Source organism: Charadrius vociferus, unplaced genomic scaffold (assembly GCF_000708025.1).
Source record: "Charadrius vociferus isolate BGI_N301 unplaced genomic scaffold, ASM70802v2 scaffold97, whole genome shotgun sequence".
NCBI classification, from domain to species: domain Eukaryota; kingdom Metazoa; phylum Chordata; class Aves; order Charadriiformes; family Charadriidae; genus Charadrius; species Charadrius vociferus.
In genome coordinates, this window is record NW_009649316.1 from 1,524,408 (window position 1) to 1,546,502 (window position 22,095).

Below are 22,095 nucleotides of genomic sequence, written 5' to 3' on the forward strand. Positions count from 1 at the left end.
TGTGGGTCCCCTGCACGGTCACAAGTCCTGCCGTCAAATCTGCTCCAGCGTGGGCTCCTCTTTCCACAGGTCTTGCCAGGAGCCTGCTCCAGCATGGGCTTCCTATGGGATCGCATGCTCCTTCAGGCATCCACCTGCTCCACGTAGGGTTCTCCATGGGCTGCAGGTGGATATCTGCTCTACCATTAACCTCCATGGGCTGCAGGGGAACATCCTGCCTTACCATGGTCTTCACCACAGGGTGCAGGGGAATCTCTATTCCGCTGCCTGGAGCACCTCCTCCCCCTCCTTCTTCACTGACCTCGGTGTCTGCAGAGTTGTTTCTCTCACATATTCTCACTCCTCTCTTCAGCTGCTATTGCACGGGGTTTTTTTCTCCTTCTTGAATACGTTATCCCAGAGGCACTACCATTGTCACTGATGAGCTTGGCCTTGGCCAGCGGTGGGTCCATCTTGGAGCCAGCTGGCATTGGGTCCAAGGGAAGCTTCTAGCAGCTTCTCACAGAAGCCACCCCTATACCCCCCAGCTACCAAAACCTTGCCATACAAACCTAATACACCGGTCCAGTGCTGTTGTACACCTGTGATTCCTCCTTTCAGGAGTCTGTGAGCAGCAGTCAGTATAATAATCAGACATTCTTGTAAAATCGGCCTGCAGTGTATTTTAATATTAAAACCAAAACACTTAAGGAAGTTGGTGTGCAAACTGTTTGCTGCTTCTAGTTCTGTCAAATGGTTAGCCTTAATCTTCTCTGATGATGGCAGATGTGTCTTTTCAAATACCCTCAGCAGCTTCCTTAACCAACAGCTCCTACAAAGTGCCTGTCCTCCTTGCCAGAGGATACCAGGTCCTTCCGTACAACCAGAACTAAACTGTTTGGATCCAGAGGTTTATCTGGCATCCTCTGAGCCAATATTTTTTGTCCAGAGTTTAAAAGTAAAATCTTCACAGTTGTTCATCTCTGCATTATATTGCAACAGTCCCAAACTAACTAGTCAAGAAAAACATATCCTGAGCTGGTGTTTTGTTGCGTGCCTGTTTTCTGTAAAATGTAATATCTAAGATAAAGCACAGTATTCATAGACTGTATCATTTACAAATTGTTGCAAAGGACATCACATAAATTGTTTCAAGACATCAAGAATTTGCCTTCCTAAATCTTGCTGAATGTAATCTTTTGCCGCTTTCTGTGGAGGCAGATGATGTTGCCCTCGAACTATTATCACATTTCTCTCCGACCTCCTTCATCTCCAGGCTCTGTGTCTACATTAACAAGGAGTGCAGACAAGTAGAAGGAGGTTCTTAGGGCTGAAACACTTCATGGTGGCTGATGCCCACACTGCACACATTTCAGGGTGTTTTATTTTAGCCTAGTCCTAGTCTGGGTCTGTGATTCCGTGAATGCCTGTTGCTGGATAGAGTTCTTTAGGTGCTCTTCTGAAGAGCATCTTCCAGTTTAGCTTTATCCAGAGGGAATTTGATGTGCGTGCTCTAGCTCTCTGTGAGTCAAAGTACAGTATGTGGAGACAGTCCACAGTGGTTGTTTTATTAAAACAAAAACCAAAAACAAACAAAAAAAAACCCCAAACAAAACAAACCCTCCCTGATGTGAAATAAAACGTTAATGTAAACACACTATGAATTGCCAATAGTAAAAACCTACTAGTATGTATGTTTGTATTTTACAGCTTTAAGCCCTTCAGTTTTCCCTCATTTTATATATAGGAATACTTTTATTTAAATATCTTATCACCCCTGGGTGGATTTTATTCCTCTATGGAAATTAGTTCTGTGATTTCAGCTTGCACCTCCTTCATTTCAGCTCTAATTTTTTGTCTTGTCCTCCACTACTGGATTCAAAGTTACCTCCATGTTGCTGATATCCCTGGCAGATGTCTTTGTCTGACCTGATTGCTCCTTAGCACCTGTCAGCTTTCCTTCTCAGTCTTATTTAAATTCTCAAAAGCTTTATCATTTTTGTTTGCCAGCAGTTTCACTCCAGTTTGATAAAAGTTCTGCTGCCCCAAAACTTTTGATGCCCCAATAAAACTTTGCTTTTAATTCTCTAGTCTTACTTAACACACTCAAATGTGACATTTCTGCTGTCTAGCTATATTTGTGTTTGCAATGGGAAGCATTTTAGAAATCTGGATTCTTCATCCTTTTTTTTCTGATTGAAATCTAAGTACAAGCTTCCAGGTAGACGGACATGAAGCAGATGGGAGAAACAACTGCACTTCCATTTTGACCACTAAAAGATAATTTATCTAAAATTGAAGATTTGTGGATTTTACTTAAATTTTAACATGACACTTAAGGCCCAGATGTGGCAACAGGAAATCCTGATGCATTCAAACATGTATTTTTATGGGCTTTTACAATATCTTTACCAACAAACAAGGGAAGGACTTGAGTGAGAAAAAATGAAAACTTGCTGGTTTTTGACACCCTTTTGGCATTCTCAGAACCTGTGGGGAATCCTAAGCTGGTGGCTGAGAGCAAAGAGATGAAACTGTTTCCTCACCAACCACTCGTGATAAAACAGTGGCAACTCACTTTTGCCAGAAGTAATGTTTTCTTGAAGCTAACAGAAGACATTCATCTAAAGAATGTGTTGGGCCTTGAGGCTGTCCTGAAACTCTCCTAAGAAAAGCAAAGGAGAGGAGAAGGAGAAATGGAGAAATACTGGCTGCATGAATTTAGAAGGCAGACCTGAATTTTTGTCTTTCTTGTATCCCAAAAAGACAAGTTACAATCCTTTGGTCTAAAGGGGAGATGGAGACCAAGAATACTTACTACATTGTGTACAAGTTGTTCACATTTGAATGCAGTCACAAATAATTCCTCTCCAAACCTCGTTCTATCTGAGAGCTAAGACAAGGACATACTGGTTTATTGTCCAGACAGATGCAAAATTAATAATAACATATTTCATCTTATTTGTCATCTCAGATTTAACTTCTAGTGAACTTCATTTGAAATAAAAAAAAATACTGAGACATTAATCTCTCGTGTTAATTTGTTGAAATGACACAATTTGAGGGTCTTAACAAGATACACTTTCTAAATTAAGCTCAAATATCAGAAGTAATTTAGATTAGTAACATATTGTAGAATATAGAGAAGTCTGCAGCACTAGCTAAATGAAAGAATATATTAGCCAACTTTTTTGGCATTATCCATGCTAAAGCATAACCAAATGAATTTATTTTATTTATTACTTAAATATTCTTACACTGAGTGACCATATAAAACCTTCTGGTGCGTTTCAGCCTCTCTAGATGTGCACTAATTATCTAGGCAAGTGCTTCTCAGGTAGCTACCAAGGGTGCTGCAACTGTTTAAAATAAAATAAAACCTATGCATTGAATTAATGTTATTATGGATGAGTGTTTCATTACAGTGATACCAGATCAGAGAGGGGTCTTCTGCCATTTCCTTCCAAAAGAAATCTGGAGTGCCTGTTTAGTAATAAGAGTGTCTGATAACAAAAACATAGTATTTTCCCCCCATAGTCAAGGTGAATTATGTTTTAAAACAACATATGTTTCACTCTTTCTCTTGAGGGCATTTTTTTAAATCTGATGTGCTCAATATTGGCCATTTTGACTAACCAACATACTCTTGACCAAAGTTTGAAACTCTATATTCGCCTTCCTTTTGGTTTCTTTCTAAAAACCGCCAAAAAAAACCTGGAAGAAATGGATGGTTTATCTCCAGAGATTCCGTGAATACCTTAAGCTGTTTGTCGGATTTCATGCTGCCATCATGCTTGGCCCTGTAGCCAGAACACACATGGCTAACGTTCAGCCCTCCTAAAGGGCCACATGGGGATTGTTGGCTATTAACAACTATTTGGAGAGGCGACCATTGAAAGGCTGTAAACTGCTACTGTCAGCTGCCTGTCACACGTTGGTGCCTGTCACACATTGATTCCTGTCATGTATCTCTATTGCAGGGGTTTAATTTTTGTTTTAAACGAGAAAGTGCTTTGTTGCTCTTTGCTTGTGCAAAGTCCAAGTCCAGCCTGTGACAGCTGTTGGAGCTCCTCTTGGGCACCGCAGTGCTCTCAAAGGTGCTAATGCTGACCAGGGGGAAATAGAGGCGCAGCCCAACCAACAGCTGCAGAAGGGATGTCTGCAGCAGCTGCAGCTACAAATACAAGGCTTAGGTATTAAAAGCTGGACCACTTCAGCTTGCTAAGAAGTGTGAAAATAAATGAGCTCCATGGCTCATTTTTGAGGGGCAGGGAGGTTATGCACATGGATATGTTTTAGAAAGAGGAACATTTGTCATTAGATAGAAGAAGATTGTCTTACTATTCAAGGTCAAAATTTTTTCCCTAAAGTAGACAAAGGTATGGACAAATGGACAGACAGATACATTCACAGTCAACCACACATTGTTTTTATATAATGAGGACTGTTCACATAAATACAGTAAGTCTCGATCCATATATTCCCCTATGAAATTTGTCTAAAGTGTTCATAAGCATACCGTAAAGCTGGGAAATGAATATACCTGTAGGTATTGCATTTCGTTTATCTTAATTTGTAATTTAAATTGAGGAGGTGAGTGTATAGTATTGAGGATCCAAAATCAGCACTAAGAAATACAAAGACCTAATTCTCAGAGGAAACTAAGTATCTACTGTCGGAAATTACACCACCATCTTTCCCACTGTCCAGTTCTCAGGACACTAGCTAGTTTGTTTAACACTAAATGAAAATGCACTTTCAAATTCCATTTTGTACCGTGTGTAGGCCTTAGAGATTTGTTGGAAGACAATGTATTTTCTATTAGCAGAAAAATTCTCTCGGTCTGCAAACTTCCACGGCCTTGTTGCTGGTAGTGTTTTGAGGCAAGCAATAGGGTTTTTATTCTGAAATCTTAAATGGTTTGAATGCAATTCTGTCCTAGTACTAGCCCAAAGGCATCTTGCTTCATGTAGCAGTAGCAGCAATGAAATCATGTGAATGCTTTCCATGAGGGAGATGTAACTAGAGAAGATTAGGAAGGAAGGAAAGCTAGTATTCAAGAGTGATACACCTAATTCCATAAATGATCCTTGATTATGTATTATTTAATAAGAGGCACCAATTTGTAGTTCTCCTGAAGTTTAATAGTGCTTTAAATATCTTGAAATTAATTGTTTAGCTTTTAGATTTTTCAATGATTTTGCCATATGTTTTCTTTCTAGCTTGTCTTTTTGTTTCTTTTTTTGATAGTTTCGTGATGGAAGAAATTAATTTGATTCTTCCATGTCATCAACACAGGCTGCAAATAGATTTGCCCTAGCAAGTTTCTGTTTTATATGAGGGCTCAGCTCCTCTTCCAGAAGATGGGGTCTGACTTGCTATTGTGTGAAACAGACTGAAAATTTTTATATTCAGAAAATGCAATAAATATGAGTCAAAGGGCCTAAATAGGCAGTATTACTTGTTCCAGCCTTTCAGCATTTGGCAGGGTGAGCTGTGTATCATTTTTACAGCAATCTGTCATTCTGTTGGCCCTTATTTTATGGTTTTATGGTAGGGGTTTTCTTGCATCATATTACTGTGTATTTAGTATGGCATTACTTGTTCTACGGTGGTCTTGTTTCATGGGTTCAAATTCTATTTTATTCCCAAACAGTAAATAAGAAGAGATAGAATAGCATAGGGTAGGGTAGGGTGGGGTAGGGTAGGGTAGGATAGGATAGGATAGGATAGGATAGGATAGGATAGGATAGGATAGGATAGGATAGGATAGGATAGGATAGGATAGGATAGGATAGGATAGGTCAGTTGGAAGGGACCTACAGCGATCATCTGGTCCAACTGCCTGATCACTTCAGGGCTGACCAAAAGTTAAAGCATATTAGGGACACATTCAAGGGCCTGTCTCTTCACACTGAGCTTGCCTTCCTCTGCGGGACTGAGCATGACCACTTGTTGGGGCTCCTCTCCTCCATTTTGGCCAGGTTACTGCCTGCTGCTCATGCACCATGAAGATGGCCTCTTGTGCACTGCAGCTGCAGGAGAAAGGCTTTTTTTCCCCCATGGTGGGCTAGCAAGTGTCCCCGGGTGTTTTTTGCCTTTCCTCTGCAGCACTGAGCACGGTCCCTTGCCAGGGCTCCTCTGGGCCCTTTTGGCTCTGTTCTTGCCTGCGGCTCTGTGGCTTCCCTTTGCCATGCCAGACTGCAAGTTTTTTCAAGCTAAACTGAAGAATGCATCAGCCTGCTCCTGGCTACACATGCACATTGTGTTCATGCTTGTGAGCATCAGCTCTGAAATAGATTCAGAAAAATTAAATTAAATCCTGTTTCCACTTGTAACCTTTGTGATTTGTATCCTTGAAACTGGTTTTGGAGCTGAAAAATCCCTGGCATATCTTGCAAATAACGGTCTCATCATTATTCAACTCATGGTGAGCACAGGGAAGGGAGAAAGGAGAGGAGAGGAGAGGAGAGGAGAGGAGAGGAGAGGAGAGGCGAAGCCTCTTATTAGGGGATATAAGAAGTCCTTCACATAGGTCTAAGGAAGGCAGAAGATAAATGCCACGTGTGGACTTTGTTCTTTCATTGTCTACTAGACAATACAATTTATTCTTCCTTTTGGTGATATTTTAAATATGCCAGTGGGATGTTCCCTCAGAATTATAACTGTGATAACAAATGGGGTGCTGAAAAGATGCATTCAGCTTTCAGAGCTTCAAAGTCTTGTGAGAAAAGATGCCAGGCTGACTGTATCTGTTGCTGGTAAGAAATCACTGTCAAAGATTTAGGACTCAGGTTGGCCTACTTTGAATGATTTTAGTGTGCTTGTGAATATTCCTGGTATTCTGAGGATCAAATCTGTCACTGATGACACTGACGGCGTGGGTGCAGTTCCCATTGAAAGGGCACTGAAGCTATGTCCATTATAAAAAGGTTGTTGCAAATAAACTTCAGACCCCTATCCAAGTGTGATTCATAAAGGAGGAAACAGAGTGCAGGGTAATACAATATTCTATTTCCTCATCATGTGCTCCAAGAAAAGAATGGATTTTTGTGTGGACTGTAATCTCCAACTGACTGCTTAGCTATACAAGAAAATGGGGGGAATGTGGAAAAAAGAGGGGAAAAAAAATTATATGTTTGAATGGCCAGCTTGAAGTTTCTTTAATTATGTTTGTTTTTCCTGACCTGAGCAAAAGGTCTTTGAATTTCATGGGTGTAGAGACAAGCAGTTAGTCATTGCTAGCACAAGATCTGGGGCATAACCCTTCTTCAAAGCCTGCAGTTATAAAGCAGAAACTATTTCCCTGTCTACTGAAAATAGATATGTTTTCTTATCCTAAGTCAATGAATATCATTATAATAATGGCAAATTATTCCTTCCTGTTATTGACATCAAAAAGGGATACTAAAAGTTGTCTCAGAAGTTCATTCTTCACTAGTTCAAGCCTTTCTTACCCAGAGGTATGTGAAAGTAACAGTCAGAAATGAAAGGGAGAAAAGAGTATTTGTGAGATTCCCTGGCTCAGTGCAAAGAACTGTGGCCATCAGTTTGTTTGCACTGAAGAAATTATAGAGGCTAGGCCTTTATGAAGCCTCTAATCGTAACATGAAGCCCCTGAATATGAAGCCATGTTCTACTAAAAGCATGGTGGTATGTAAGAGGATTTGTGGGCTTATGATTTGCTGCATGGTATAATACAAAAAAAAGCAAGGGCATCATGTGGATGTAGATTGAGGAGTACAAGAAACTATAAGAAGGTGTTGACCAGCAATCTGTTGATCATTCTTCTTGCTCATGTGGTAGAGAAGATTTTTAAGTGAGATTTTGGAGGAGAGCTATGGAGATTTGCCCAGGAAGGCACCCGCTACAACAGCCAGCCAAGATTCAAATGGCCAGTAGTTGATGAAAGGAAAAATTAATCATTTAATCTCTTCCCCCTAAACAGGACGGATAGGCTCCATCACAGGATGGACTGTGAAGAACTATGCAAAAGGGAAGACAGAGTAGCTGTAATAGTAAAGAGAAAGCATGATGCACGGAGAAAGCAACCCTATCAGAGCAATCCAAACAACAAAAAAACATGTATCAAATATTGTTATATAGAATATGTTAGTAAACACTGATATGCATTAGGCTTGGTAATCATACTTTTTTTCTTGTATAGCAACAGAGCCTAAGCACTTTCAAAAATAAAACAAAAAAAATCTAACGCTATATAGTTGCACAAAAATTCTGTGTATTCTTACATAGCGTAAAGGTGCTTTCCAGCAATACTTAGTAATTCAGTGCTGTGAAGAAGAAATTATTTCTTGCCACAAATTAGGTGAACAATATCCTGTCTTTTAAATTAACTCCCACACTTCTCTAGTACCAAGGAAAATGTAGTCTAGGTAGAAGAGATCCTCTGGACTCTTGTCCTGTAGAAATGCACAAAAAAGAATGAGCAGTGACACTAAATGTGTTATGAACTGGTGGATGGTGAGAAAGATTATGCTGTAATTTTCATCACTTAGGAATTATAGAATATTAGTGCCCTTAGTAAAGGCCCCTCTAGATTGACAATTTAACTGCAACATCGCATAATAATTGTACAGGCAATATGAAATCTTCAGCAGCTTGTCTACTTTTCACTCCTATCTGCAATCTATTATTCTCTGTAGTCTCATAAATGGATATAAAGAAAATGGTTCTGATTTTTTAGGGCATCACTAAAAATGCTAATTAAACCTATAATGATGGGCCTGCTGAGGATAGGGCATCAAATGCACAAGCTCAAGGATAAAATGTCACACTGGGCCAGTGTAAGGCTTGCTTGAATTTAGAGGAGGACCAGGCAGTTCTTGATTATTGTAGTTTCACGCTGCATTTGTGGTGTATTTTGCATTGATTTATGATAGACTGTTGTGGAATTTCATTTGCGAGTGGGAAGTTTCGACAGAATGAGTTTTTCTTTGGGGTAGTATTCAGAGCAGAACAAGAATTAGTATTTATGGCATTTGTCAATCTTTAAGATATGTCTGTGAAAAGAGATTAAACCACCCAAACTCCCTTTTAAAGTAGCTTTTGTATTCCCAGATATCTTATTTGCTTGAGAAAGTGTTTTCATCACTTCATTTGTGTGCATGTTAGCAGTGTCTACGCTGCTGGCAGTTTTAACTGCTTTCAGTCTCTGGAGAGAAATACACTTTCGCATTTTTTGCACCTGTGATCACTGTTTTCTTGTCAGTCATACAGGCTTGACTGCAGAAGACAGAGTTGGTTTTACTTGCTTGCGCTGCAACAGGTGATGAGCAAACAAGGGACGCACCTCCTGTGCTCAGTAAAACATGTCATTGGTATCACGTGAGAAGTGTACTCTCAGGAGAGTTTTATTAGGCCTGTAGAAAAAGTTCATGTGTGAATGTATGAAACTCTGGATCATTTGGTCTTTGTGGATAATTTGTACATTAGATATACAGTAGCAACTGCTTAAATGTATAACCTCAGGGTATAGTAAATCTTACCGGTTTAGTGGCACTTACCTCCACAGAGATTTCTTTCTATACCCTAACCATAAATTGGTTTGAAGCAGATGTGTTCATTAATTGGGTCTAATAGTGATTATAATTTATTCTCTCTCTGCTGCCTGGGATTTTATTCACTATAGACTCATCATTTTATGAAGTCCTCCTCTTGAAGGGTAGGCTTGGTGGGGCTCTGTCTTGCAAATAACTGTTACACTGAAGTCTATCCATTTCAGTACAGGAGCACTACTACCGTTTGATAGTAATGATCAGCAAGATTTGGTCCAACATTTTTGAATGTTGTTTTGAAGTACAATAAATTTGCTGTTTTTTCCATAGGAGTTTAAGCAGTCATTGATATGATATACAAGAGCTTTCAGACTTCTGAGTTTTCACTGTAACTATGGATACTTTTATTTTCAACAGCAACAAAAAGCCTCGTTGGCTCAAATAATGTTCTGTGAATAGCATTCATGTAATAGCAACTTGGCACTATATGTATTTGTTTGGAAAGACAATCGATGATATTTTAGGGTTACAACAAAATAGCTCTTCTTAAATACATCCTTTTAGAAAAAAATGGCTGTATTTATCACGTTCAGAATCTCAGCCTAAAAGCTTTTATTATTGTTAAGTCAAGCTCTTACACAACTAATGATTAGTAGAAATATTTCTGGAACTTTGTTTTTACTTTATTGCCAATCATGATACTTGATTTTAAACATAAATGTTCTCAGCTTGGTTTCATCTTTGTTCCTTTCCTCCTTCTTTCTTCTGCAGTCTTTGGTGATCGTGTCAATTTCCCCACATTTCTGAGTCTTTTATCTATATGCTGTTTTCTGCACCCAGATGTTTATGTACTAAAACAGATTGTGTTTTTTGCCTTTTCCCTGGGTAACACTATGACATCTGTATTTAGTTTTTTGCTGCTGTTGTTTTCAAGTGTGTGCTGCCATCTATAGAGTAATCATTGAAATAAAGCTGATACAAAAAGATGTTTTGTCAAAAGATCACGGAAAACAAGATCTAGCTAGTGGAGAAGGTATCATAGGGCAGTTGGCCAGATGTCAAGAAATCCTGTTTCTCTGTAGTCCCAGATCTCACAGCAAGCACAGGTGAAAGTATACTGTTGAGAAAATCGGTGACTTCTAGGAGTTAAGTGATTCAGTACATGTATTTATACTCAGCAAACTATCAGGGCAGCCTGCAAATTGAAATAAGGTTGCTTTGTCCTCTAATCCTGTAACTCGTTCCTTTTCCTTCCCTGTTACCTTTCACATGTCCTAGTCCTTCAGTCCAAGATCTGTTTATTATATTTTTCTTCATTTGATTTTTAAAGCTTAATTTTAATTCCTTATTCTTCTCCAGCATCTTGTTAACTGGCTTCATGCCTCTCCCCTCTGTCCAGTTTCAACCTGCCAGGTTCCAGGTTTCCCTCCTTCAGGTCCCTTCAGAATGCAGTACTGAAGAACAGTCCCCATTCTCTCTCTCTTTCATAACATTCTGTTCTTTGATATCTGTTTTAGAGTATACATTTATTGCAATACATTTGGTCAAGTTGGTCTGGAAAGCACTTGGAGGAGTAATTTACTCTATACTTTTATGAAGTGCCCATGGGGTATCTGTGCATGCATAGAAGCTATCAGCTTTTATCTTGATACTTGTTCATACGCTTTTCAGCTTGCAAATTTCTGACTAAGGATTTTAGCGCCTTACAACCTTGGATAGGGTTAGGTATATGAGTTCCTGGCAATCAGATTTCTCTTCATTTGAGTTAGGAGAACAACTATGTCTTTAGGTCTTTCCTTGTCAACAACAGCGTTAGAGTGGGGGTATATGTAACCACTACTGCTTAAATGCTTTCTTGTAACACAAGACATCAGAATCAAAAGGAGAAGTTTAACCTATATGGATGAAACATTCTCTAAAATGTCTTCTGACATTTTCTTCTTATTGCTGAACTTAGAAATTGATCTTATTTCCCAGCATCAGAGACAAAATGAAGAAAAAAAAATCAATGCTGAAGATTGATCAATGTTTTTCAAAACTGACTTAATAAGACAAAAATCAATGCAGCTGTATTCTTTGCCATTATTTTATCACTAGTATCGTTCAAACATGGTAATATTTGATTCTTAAGTTAAATGTGAAAATATTTCAGTTACCACCTACAGAGGCAAAAAAAAAAACTAAGGAGGAGAGATTTATTTAGTCAAACTTTGGTTTTCTTTTTAATACTAATTTTGGAACTTTGAGTTCTACAGAAACTGAAAACAGTGTCATATTTTAAGTGCCAGTATATAATTTTTCCTTTAATCACAGAGATTTAAATAGAACAAATTATTACTTGTATTGGCAAATTGCAAGCTCTGATCCTCCCTTCCTCCTGCAAATATCAGTTCCATCTTGCTTGGTTGAAAGATCTGTACTTGAAAATTTGAAGATGAGCTTGGGCACCTCATTTCCCCTGTGGCAAACTCACCGTACTTTGACTTTAGAGCCTTACTCTACAAAAGCATTGGCTGCGTAATATTTTTGGCAAAAATGAGCAAGTCATTTAGAGTTTTTTGTTTGGGTTTTTTCCCCTCAATGACCGTTCCCCTTTTCTATCCCTGCTGTCCTCAATAATATTAAGATGCCATACTGATCTATTTAAAGAAAAGTCTTAAAAACTGTCTTGTGTAATATCAATGAACCAATCCCTAAGCCATGAGTTTGACTTAACAGTCGAGAGGTATTTTAAAAAATAATTTGCATTTTAATATTTCAGTTCCTGTTTCCGTGCTGTCTTGGGTTTAGCCCTTTGGGCTCCTAGTTTGAAATTTCTCATAACAACTGAGGGCTAGAAAATGTGCTTTTAGGAAAGACAATCAAGATTCTCACATAATCACTGGGACATGTGAACTGAGATTTTTAGGGAAGTATCAGGCAGTGAAAGGCTCCTGATAAAATCTTAGATATTGGCAACATCTGATAATGACATCTTTTGTTAGAAAGATTTATTTAATGAGAACAGAATAACAGATTTTTGCATAAATGTAACTTAAATTGAATACTTATCTGTAAGATGGGCCAGAATGTCATAAAATAGGAAATGCACACCTAATAGTGGGTAGACACAGTTTTTGAGAATACAGGACTTAATGAGGTTCTCTGTCAATCCAGTAACTTTTATCTCTCTTTTTCATATTCCTTAACTAATTGACAAATGTAGCGAGTTTGCTGCTTTCCTTGAGAAGCTCTGAGCAGCGATACGTACATTTGTTGGGAACAGGCAGTCCCACCCCTTTGTTGTCTCCTTGACCATAAACTTCATTATAGACAATATCTGTGGTCACGTAACAAGAGAGCTTGTACTTGTACCTCTCCTCTCCCTTCCTTCCTCCCTCCCTACCACGAGAGAGAAGTAGCATGGCATATTGCATAGCTAAAAGGTTATCAAGACTGAATTTGTTACACCTCTGAATTTGGCAGGCAAGCATTCACAACCACTATAGAAATACACAGCTCATCACCGCATGAACCTGGACACCCTGAGAAGATAGATGATATTGGATTGGTTTTCGTGTTGCTCTGCAAACAATCAAACAGGCTTAAGCTATGCAATCTGATACTCCCTAATTGACAGCTTTTCCAAGGTTCATTTGTTAACTGAGAGCATGACATGTATTGAAGTTGTTTCTTCATAATGCATTTGGCATTAACAGGAGAAGCTGTCGAACGCCTCAGACATCAACATCTTGGCAATAAGATACTTCGCCTCCAGTTTTGACTTTCTAACTAGTGACTTTATATATGCAAGGGCATTTGTAATGAGCATATGAGAGGACAGGACATAAGAAAAAAGCTTAAAGACATTCGCTAAAAGGAAATTTGTGAGAAAGTATTTTTGCTGCTTGGGACATTTACCTGAGTTTTATGGTTCAACAGTTCTTTTTTCTTTTGGTATAAAACCTTGGTTTCTTGCTTAACAGAGTGCTTGCTGCATACTTATTGGGTTTCAGAGGGTTCTTTTATTTTGGTAGATTAATAAATAGGCATATCTGATTTTATTTATAATGATGAAGAAGTTGTGTGTTAAAGACATGCTCAAGGGTTTAACTTGCCTGTGCATCCACAAGAGAATAAAATAAAACCCCAAAGAAACCTCTATTTCAAAGAATCCTAACCTTACCCCAGATGAAGCCCATGTTTGTTTGAAAGAATAAATTACCTGTGCAGAAGAAACCACAGGATGATTTTTCCTCTGATCTTGTCACTGTTTTGCATTTGCTGTTTTCTTGTAATTAGTTTTCATAAACACTTTCTTAGTTTCTTAGAAAACAAACTGTGCCAGAACTCTAACATTCAGCTTCGTCTTTTTTTCATTCTGTGAAAGATTTCCACTATCTACTCTTCCTTGCAACTGTTCATATGCTGATACCCCGCAAGATGTTCACACAGGGTGTATAAGTACTAATTAAGAGCTTGGTCACAAATACATCATCATTAATAGCTACTGCTTCTGCTACATCCCATGAACTTGATAGTTACAAGATGAATTTGTCTTTGATGTACTAAAAATGCATTTTAATTTCACTTTGTTGTTCTCACTTAGTGTGAGCATGTTACTCTAAATATTTAGCTTAATTTCTCTAGCACCTAGTTAAGTTTCTGTACATATTCTTCCTTCTGGGAGGGGTATATGCCTGAAGAAGTACCTGAAATTTTACAGATGTTGTCAAAATAATGAAGGCGTTTCAGTGGTGCTTTGACTAGTGTTGTTTAGGAGGTGAAACACAGCTGTTTAGATGAGGAAAAAAATGAATGAATGGGTCAGGACGCCTTCATTTCACAGGAATAAAGAGCCTAGCTTTGACAGAAGTGCCTCTTCAAAAAATGCCAGGGAAGAATAAGCAAAGCCAGACTCTGCTTAGAAAAGCCCAGGAACAAACCTTCTGAAAGCCCTGAGGTCTGGAACCTAAGCGCATGTCTCTCTTCCCTCTGTAAACATCAAGGACCTGAATTCCTGCAGCCAAATATTCCTGAGCCTTTGGAGAACATTCTGGATCTGTCTGCATCTAAGTGCTTTCTGTTTTATTTGCAAGGTCTGTTGGCAAATGCCATTTGAGTCCCTGGCAAGCACTGACTCCAGAGGCCCTTCTGTCTTGCAGGGCAAGCACAAGCTGCATGTGGACACGGGACTGGAAGGTGCCTGGTGCGGCCTCATCCCCATCGGGAGCTCCTGCGAGAGCGTGACCACGACAGGCCTCAAGTGGAACCTCAGTAAGTCAGATGCCTCCGGGTCTGTGGGTTTAGCATTATCCTAGCTGCACATTTCCACCAGCTTCACCAGTGCTGAAGAGCCCTATGTGTTTGAAGGTGGAACATGGCATTGAATCCCTGCCAGGCCAGTTTTTTCTAGAAATGTTTAAAAACAAAACAAAACAAAAAAAACCCAAAACAAAAAAGAGACAAATATATTTAAACTCGAGATATGGCAGGCAGAAACATGTTTTCCATTTGAGAGTCATTGTGCTGTTTAAATAGAGCATTTGTTGAGGTCATGATACATTACCATCTTGATACATTTCCCTCCAGGGATGGGAAGCCGCGAGTGCCTAAACTCCTGGTTATAAGCCATAAAGTTACAACAAATAATAGTGTGATACAGATTATTAAAGCTACCTCACTTCCCCTGAACTGCTTCACGTATATTTTCTGTTTGTCAACTCTGAATGAATAGATCCTTTTCTTATTTTAAAGTAGGAAAAGGTGCATTTGCTCTAGAACAAGGACATTTATCTGTAGAGAAAGGAGGTTTCTTGACCAAAAAACATTGAAACAATCTTCTTCCTCCCACACTGAGTCACTCAGGATGCATTTGTTCAGGAAAGCAATGGAATAATTTAGATAAAGATTTGTTAAAACTTAAGGAAACCAAAGCAATGATTGAGAAGCTCTGGTTTTGCAGTCTGATTTCCATGGCCAGACTTTAGAGCCATCCCATGTAGAAAAGGCATGTCATTCTCACAGTTTGCAGTGCAGTGCCCTCATTGGCTAATAACTAATCTGAGGTTGACCCACTGTGCCAGCCAGCAGCGCATGTGCTGGTATAGGGGGTGTCTTGTTCCGCTGAGGGTTTGAGGATGTGCAGTTGAGGAGGTGATAGCCATTAGTAGCTCGCTAATGATAAAAAATATAAATATGGCATTAATTTCAAGACATGAGACACTTGTCAGGTGAAGAGCTGTCTCGCTAGTGATGTTTTCATCCTTTTAAACTGGATTGTAAGAGCTGAATATATTGTATAAGGGACACTGTCTTAATTTGAAAGAGTCAAATATTTTCATTTGTACTGATAAGTAGAGTTGACAAGTAAGGTACTGAATCTTCATCTGCTCATCTCCTGATGTGCAATGGGTTCTGTGGCCTGTTGCACTGAGGGACTGCTCATTTCTCCATAAATGTTCTGCCCTCCAGAGTGAGGTGAAAGAAGCTCAAACCAGCCTCACGTTAATCAAGGGAGCATTTCTGAAGCCTATGTCACTTTGCAAAAGGCTACTGTGTGGAGCAAAGTGTGGTAGATTCTGTGAGGTTGCTGTTCTTTCTTGCAGTTTTGATTATGAGTTTAAAAAAAAAAAAGTTATTTTTCAGATACATCAGGTTTTTTTTTTAGTTTAATGACAGAAATTTCATCAGATTTACAAGGTGCTCGTTAGAAAGATGGTAATTTTAATGGTGCTCTGTCTGCTCCCACAAATTACATGACTTTGTTACTACTAAATTATGACTGCCTGACCTGGTGAACCTAAGGAGAAAGACCTTAGGAGTCTAGCTGTGCCAGCTGGAGGGGAACACAGTGGGAAGTTCAGTGGTAACAAATAGTAAGTTTGTATCTAGCATTGTGTTGAGACATCAGTTTCTTTGATATTTGTTATTCTGGTTGTGCTGTAATAAACTTCTTCAGGTTACTTAGGGGAATAGCTAGATATGGACCTACAAGGATTTATATTATACTTAATTTGGTCTTTTTTTTTTTCTTTTTCGGGGGGAGAAAAAAGTACTTAAGTGACTGTTTCCTGCATATTAACATAACATCAGCATCTCTGCTTCTCCCAGTACTTGTTGCTGTCAGTTTCCAAAAGGAAACCTCAGACCTTTACAGTGTTTTCCTTAGTGATTACAGAATCACAGAATCACAGAATGGTTAGGGTTGGAAGGGACCTCTGGAGATCATCTAGTCCAACCCCCCCGCCAGAGCAGGGTCACCTACAACAGGTTGCACAGGACGGCGTCCAGGCGGGTTTTGAATGTTTCCAGAGTGGGAGACTCCACCACCTCTCTGGGCAGCCTGTTCCAGTGCTCCACTACCCTCAAGGTAAAGAAGTTCCTCCTCATGTTAAGATGGAAATTCCTATGTTCAAGCTTGTGCCCATTACCCCTAGTCCTGTCACTGGGCACCACTGAAAAAAGACTGCTTCCATCCCCCTGGCACCCTCCCTTTAAGTATTTGTAAGTATTAATAAGATCCCCCCTCAATCTTCTTTTCTCTAGACTAAAGAGACCAAGTCCCTAAGCCTTTCCTCATATGAGAGATGTTCCAATCCCCTAATCATCTTTGTAGCCCGTTGCTGGACCCTCTCCAGCAGATCTCTGTCCTTCTTGAACTGGGGAGCCCAGAACTGGATGCAGTATTCCAGATGCGGCCTCACCAGGGCAGAGTAGAGGGGGAGGATGACCTGCCTCGACCTGCTGGCCACACTTTTCCTGATGCAACCCAGGATGCCATTTGCCATCTTGGCCGCCAGGGCACATTGTTGGCTCATGGTCATCCTGTTGTCCACCAGGATTTGTACACTGCACCCCATTACAGGCTGCAATTTCAGTCTCAGTATTCATGTTTCTCACTGGTCGTAGTTCCTTCATTTATTTCTCTTCATTATCATCACAGATTTATAAAACCAAAAGTGATCTGGTCTTCCTTGAAGATGTTTAATCTATCATCTGGGACACCAAGGTCATTACAACCTGGAACTGCTCTTGTGCCCAAGTGACTAAAGCTAACCTTTATAGATTCACATACAGATTTTGAATCAGGTTATTGTTGAGATACTGATAAAACAAATAAGGGTGTGGTTGTATCCCCCAAAAGGGAAACTAATATATCCAATGCAGCATGTGGTTAGTTGTGACTTGGTTGAATTTTTCCCTAATAAATAAGACTTACATTCAGATAGCCTAAGTTTGATGTTAGCTTTCATTGTGTTCATGACTTCTGTGCTGCCTGTAGTTTTGCAGTTACTTTTAAAAATGTTATTCCTCCTGTAGATTGTGATGGAGAATCAAAGGCTCACCTGGGAAGAAAAGGGAATGAGAAGATCATAGAAACATAGAATGAGTTAGGTTGGAAGGGACCTTAAAGATCATCTAGTTCCAAGCCCCCTGCCATGGGCAGGGACACCTCCCACTAGACCAGGTTGTGCAAAGCCCCATCCAACCTGGCCTTGAACACTTCCAGGGATGGGGCCTCAACAATTTCTCTGGACAACGTGTTCCAGTGCCTCACCACTCTCATAGTGAAAATTTCTTCCTGATATCTATTCTAAACCTGCCCTCTTCCAGTTTAAAACCATTACCCCTCGTCCTATCACTACATGCCCTTATAAAAAGTCCCTCTCCAGCTTTCTTGTAGGTCCCCTTCAGATACTGGAAGGCTGCTATAAGGTCTCCCCAGAGCCTTCTCTTCTTCAGACTGAACAGCCCCAACTCTCTCAGCCTGTCTTCATAGCAGAGTTGCTCCAGCCCTCTGATCATCTTCGTAGCCATCCTCTGGACAGGTCCACGTCCTTCTTGTGCTGAGGACTCCAGAGCTGGGTGCAGTACTCCGGGTGGGGTTTCACGAGAGTGGAGTAGAGGGGCAGAATCATCTCACTCAACTGGCCACGCTTCTTTGATGCAGCCCAGGACATGATTGGCTTTCTGGGCTGCAAGCACACATTGCCGACTCATGTTGAGCTTCCCATCCACCAACACCCCTAAGTCCTTCTCCTCAGGGCAGGTTTCAGTCCATTCTCTGCTCAGCTTGCAATTGCCCTGACCCACATGCAGGAACTTGTACTTGGCCTGATTGAACTTCCTGAGGTTGGCCCGGGCCCACCTTTCAAGCTTGTCCAGGTCTCTCTGGATGGCATCCCTCCCCTCCAGCATGTCAACTGCACCACACAGCTTGGTGTCATTAGCAAACTTGCTGAGGGTGCACTCAATCCCACTGTCCGTGTTGCCAAAAAAGATGTTGAACAGCACTGGTCCCAGTACCGACCCCTGAGGAATGCCACTCGTCACTGGTTTCCACTTGGACATCGAGCCATTGACTCTTGGAGTGTGACCATCCAGGCAGTTCCTTATCCACTGAGTGGTCCATCCATCAAATTCATGATACTCCAATTTAGAGGCCAGGATACTGTGTGGGACAGTGTCAAACACTTTGCATAAGTCCTGGTAGATGAAGTCTGTTGCTCTCCCATTATCCACCAAAGTTGTAACCCCATCATAGAAGGTCACCAAATTTGTCAGGCATGACTTGCCTTTGGTGAAGTCATGTTTACTGTCACTGATCACCTCCTTGTTTTCCATATGCCTGAAGTGTGACGTGGATGTCAGCATTGCTGCTGATGGCTGGCATGGACAGAGCTTTCCCTGTTCGTTTGTTAACGGCACTCTGACCATACACCTTCATAAACCTCAATGAATAAAATGTTCTGATTATAAATTCATTTTCATATGTAAATCATGAAAGAAATGGCATTTTTGAGCCAAACATGACATGAAAAGCCTTTTTCTGTAGTTTATTAGGGAATTAATTGAATATGACCTAACAAGTTTGTTTTTAAAAAGTAATTTTTGAGTTCTCAAAATATTGGTTTTAAGTGTCTGGGCAATAAACTAATTCCAGAATTTTAGTTATGTCTGAATAGTCAAAAATGATGCATTAGGTGAGAGGGGAGCCCTCTTTTTTGCAGATAATAATTTCCAGCAACTCAGAATTCAAATAACACTGCATTACAAGAAAGAGCTGGCTTTGCATCAAGGTTTTTAATGTTTAACACTGATGTCTGTCTGAGCATATCTACATTACTCTGCTGATTAAAATATGTAAAACCTTCAAGGGGTAGTCAAACGTTATCTGTATCTAATCTACAGGTCCTGTCAAGAGACTTCATAGACTCTGAATAGAAAAAGGCAAGGATAAATAGCTAAAACAGAAGCTGTACTGGGATTGAGAGTAGGCTACCAAAGCTCTCATTGTAATGGCTGAATTAGATAAACCTGAAATCTGTAAACTATTCTGCCAGCAGAGAAACAATGATGTCTTGATTACGTTTTTAATATCACGGAATTCAGTATTTTTTGTGTGTCTGTGTGAAGATGCAACAAGTATGCATGATTTTACGCATGCTTATCTCAATTATTTGCTAGGACTTGGCACGAACAGAAATTTCATTTATTTTAGTTCTCATCTTATGGCTGAAACAACTTGGAGAAGAAAGTGGAAAAATGATTGGAGAAAATATTTTTTTATCCATACTTGCTATTGTGCAGCACACATTCAGAACACATTATAAACATATTCTTTCCAATCCCAAAGGAATACAGATCTTTTCTCTATTAAAATCTGATTTACAGCACAGGAATCAGATAATGCTTTATCTGATTTGACTCACCTGGCTGCTTGCTGATAACAGCTCCCATGTCTAATAAATAAATAACAAAAAATCTAATAATGCCAGAATTACCCAGCATTCTTCATTAGGTCCTCAGTGGTGCTTTCATGGAAGGTGAATAAGAACGAAGGTACAAATCACCTGCAATGTTCATCATATATGAGGTTGGAGGGTAATGGTAGGCTTTCCTAGGAAATGGTTCCTATTCTGGGAAATTACTGTAGAAAAAAACCTTGCCAACTAATTTACTTTTCATCCCTATGACCTTTGATACACTGTATGTCATACCTGTACTGATAATGCTGGTTTATATATATATATATATGTAAACCGTGTGTGTATGTGATTGTGCTTTCCAGATAATTTTCATGCAAATTTGCTTCTTTGGGTAGGAAGTTAAATTGCTGTAAAATGCTACCATTCAAAAGAGCACCACTGTCATTTCACTTCAAAAGGCAATAGCAAAAACAAGGGGAGCAAGACCTTTCTCTAACTGTAGCAACAGAGCATCCAGTGACTACTAACTTCACTGGTAGATAAACAGGATCCAAAATCTTTTTGATGCTGTTTACATTGTTAGTAAAATTGAAATGTTTGCAGTGTTTTGTTCACTGTTTTACTTCATTTGGGATTTTGTTGATGTTGCATTGGGAATGGAACAAAAAGATTACAAAAGCAGTAGGGTTTTACGTCTCAGGAGAAATGTGGAGTCAAAAAGACAAAAGAAAAGAAGTAACTCTCTCCTTAAAAAAAAAGTCAGAGGGTGAAGGACTGTTCTGGAAAAGGCTGTAAATTAGGACAATGGGCAAGTATCTGTGTGCTAGTGAAGCTGTTTGTATAAGCGTTCTGTAACTTGTTTCATAACTGAAATAGTTTATATGGCGCATTTTGCTGCCCCGATTCATTCTGACTGAGGCAAACTAAGTGGCACTCCCAGGAGTTGCTCTGTTTCCAGTGGTGGAGTAAAAAGCTTCACAGCTGGATTCTCTTCTCCTCTGCTTTCCTCTCCTTCCCTCCCTTCTTATGTTCTTCACTGGCAGAATACTCCCAGCCCATCAACTGTGATCTATCTTCAGAGCTTTGGTGATGTATTTTTTCCGTTACTCATTACAACTGTAAAACCCTGGATAGGACAGGGTGACAGAAATTATGCTGCTGCTCCCAAAGCTTTGGGTGGTTTTGACCTTTGGCAAGCTATTTGCCTACACGAGTGCTGCTGTCTGCCTTCCAGGGTCACATCGTTTATTACAAGGCGAGGCCTGCTGAAATACTTTTCCAATAAAGCAGATGTTCTGATGGTGGCAGCCTGGCATCCCACTGGTTTACTGCCAGTCAGCAAAAGCAACAATGAGGGCATTGCTTAGCATTTCATGAAATGATTTTGAACCAAAAAGACCATTTGGCATACATTAAAGGACTGGTGAACACAGCGCTCAGTTGTGCTGGGCCCCTAAAGCTGTATTTGCGTTTTTTCCCGAACAGCAGCTTGAAAACTCAATCAGACTTTGTGAAGGGGCTTGAAATGGGGATTTGAGGTCACACATTCAGTCCATTTCCACATATTTCAAGGAATGTTTGGAATTAGCAGGAGGGAGGTTTGGTTCCAGCTCTTCTTTAGCAAGGTAGCAGGGTCCTGGCATTCGGTTTGGAAAGGCTGCTTTAAAGTGATAAACAGATATGCTCTTCCAGATCACACTGTTGGGGCAACGTTACTGCTGTAGGACTCCACTTACAGAAAGATTCATGTGAGTACCTTACTTCCGAACTAGCTCAAACCACTTCCAGTGGTACGTTTAGCCCAGCTGGATGGCTGTCTTTAATGGGACATAGGGACATGTATATCTGATCATTCCATACAGCAGTAATAGGCAGTAATTGCCAGGAAGGGGTTGAATAAAAAAATCTCA

General features: G+C 39.9%; 1 protein-coding gene across 1 annotated transcript in view; it reads left to right on the forward strand.

The window, feature by feature from the left end:
* TPK1 (thiamin pyrophosphokinase 1) overlaps window positions 1–22,095 on the forward strand; it is a 260,187-nt gene that overhangs the window by 179,715 nt on the left and 58,377 nt on the right. The window contains exon 6 of the mRNA XM_009889432.1: window positions 14,639–14,750. Within this exon, the coding sequence (XP_009887734.1) occupies window positions 14,639–14,750 (112 nt within the window). The remainder of the gene's footprint in view (window positions 1–14,638; window positions 14,751–22,095) is intronic.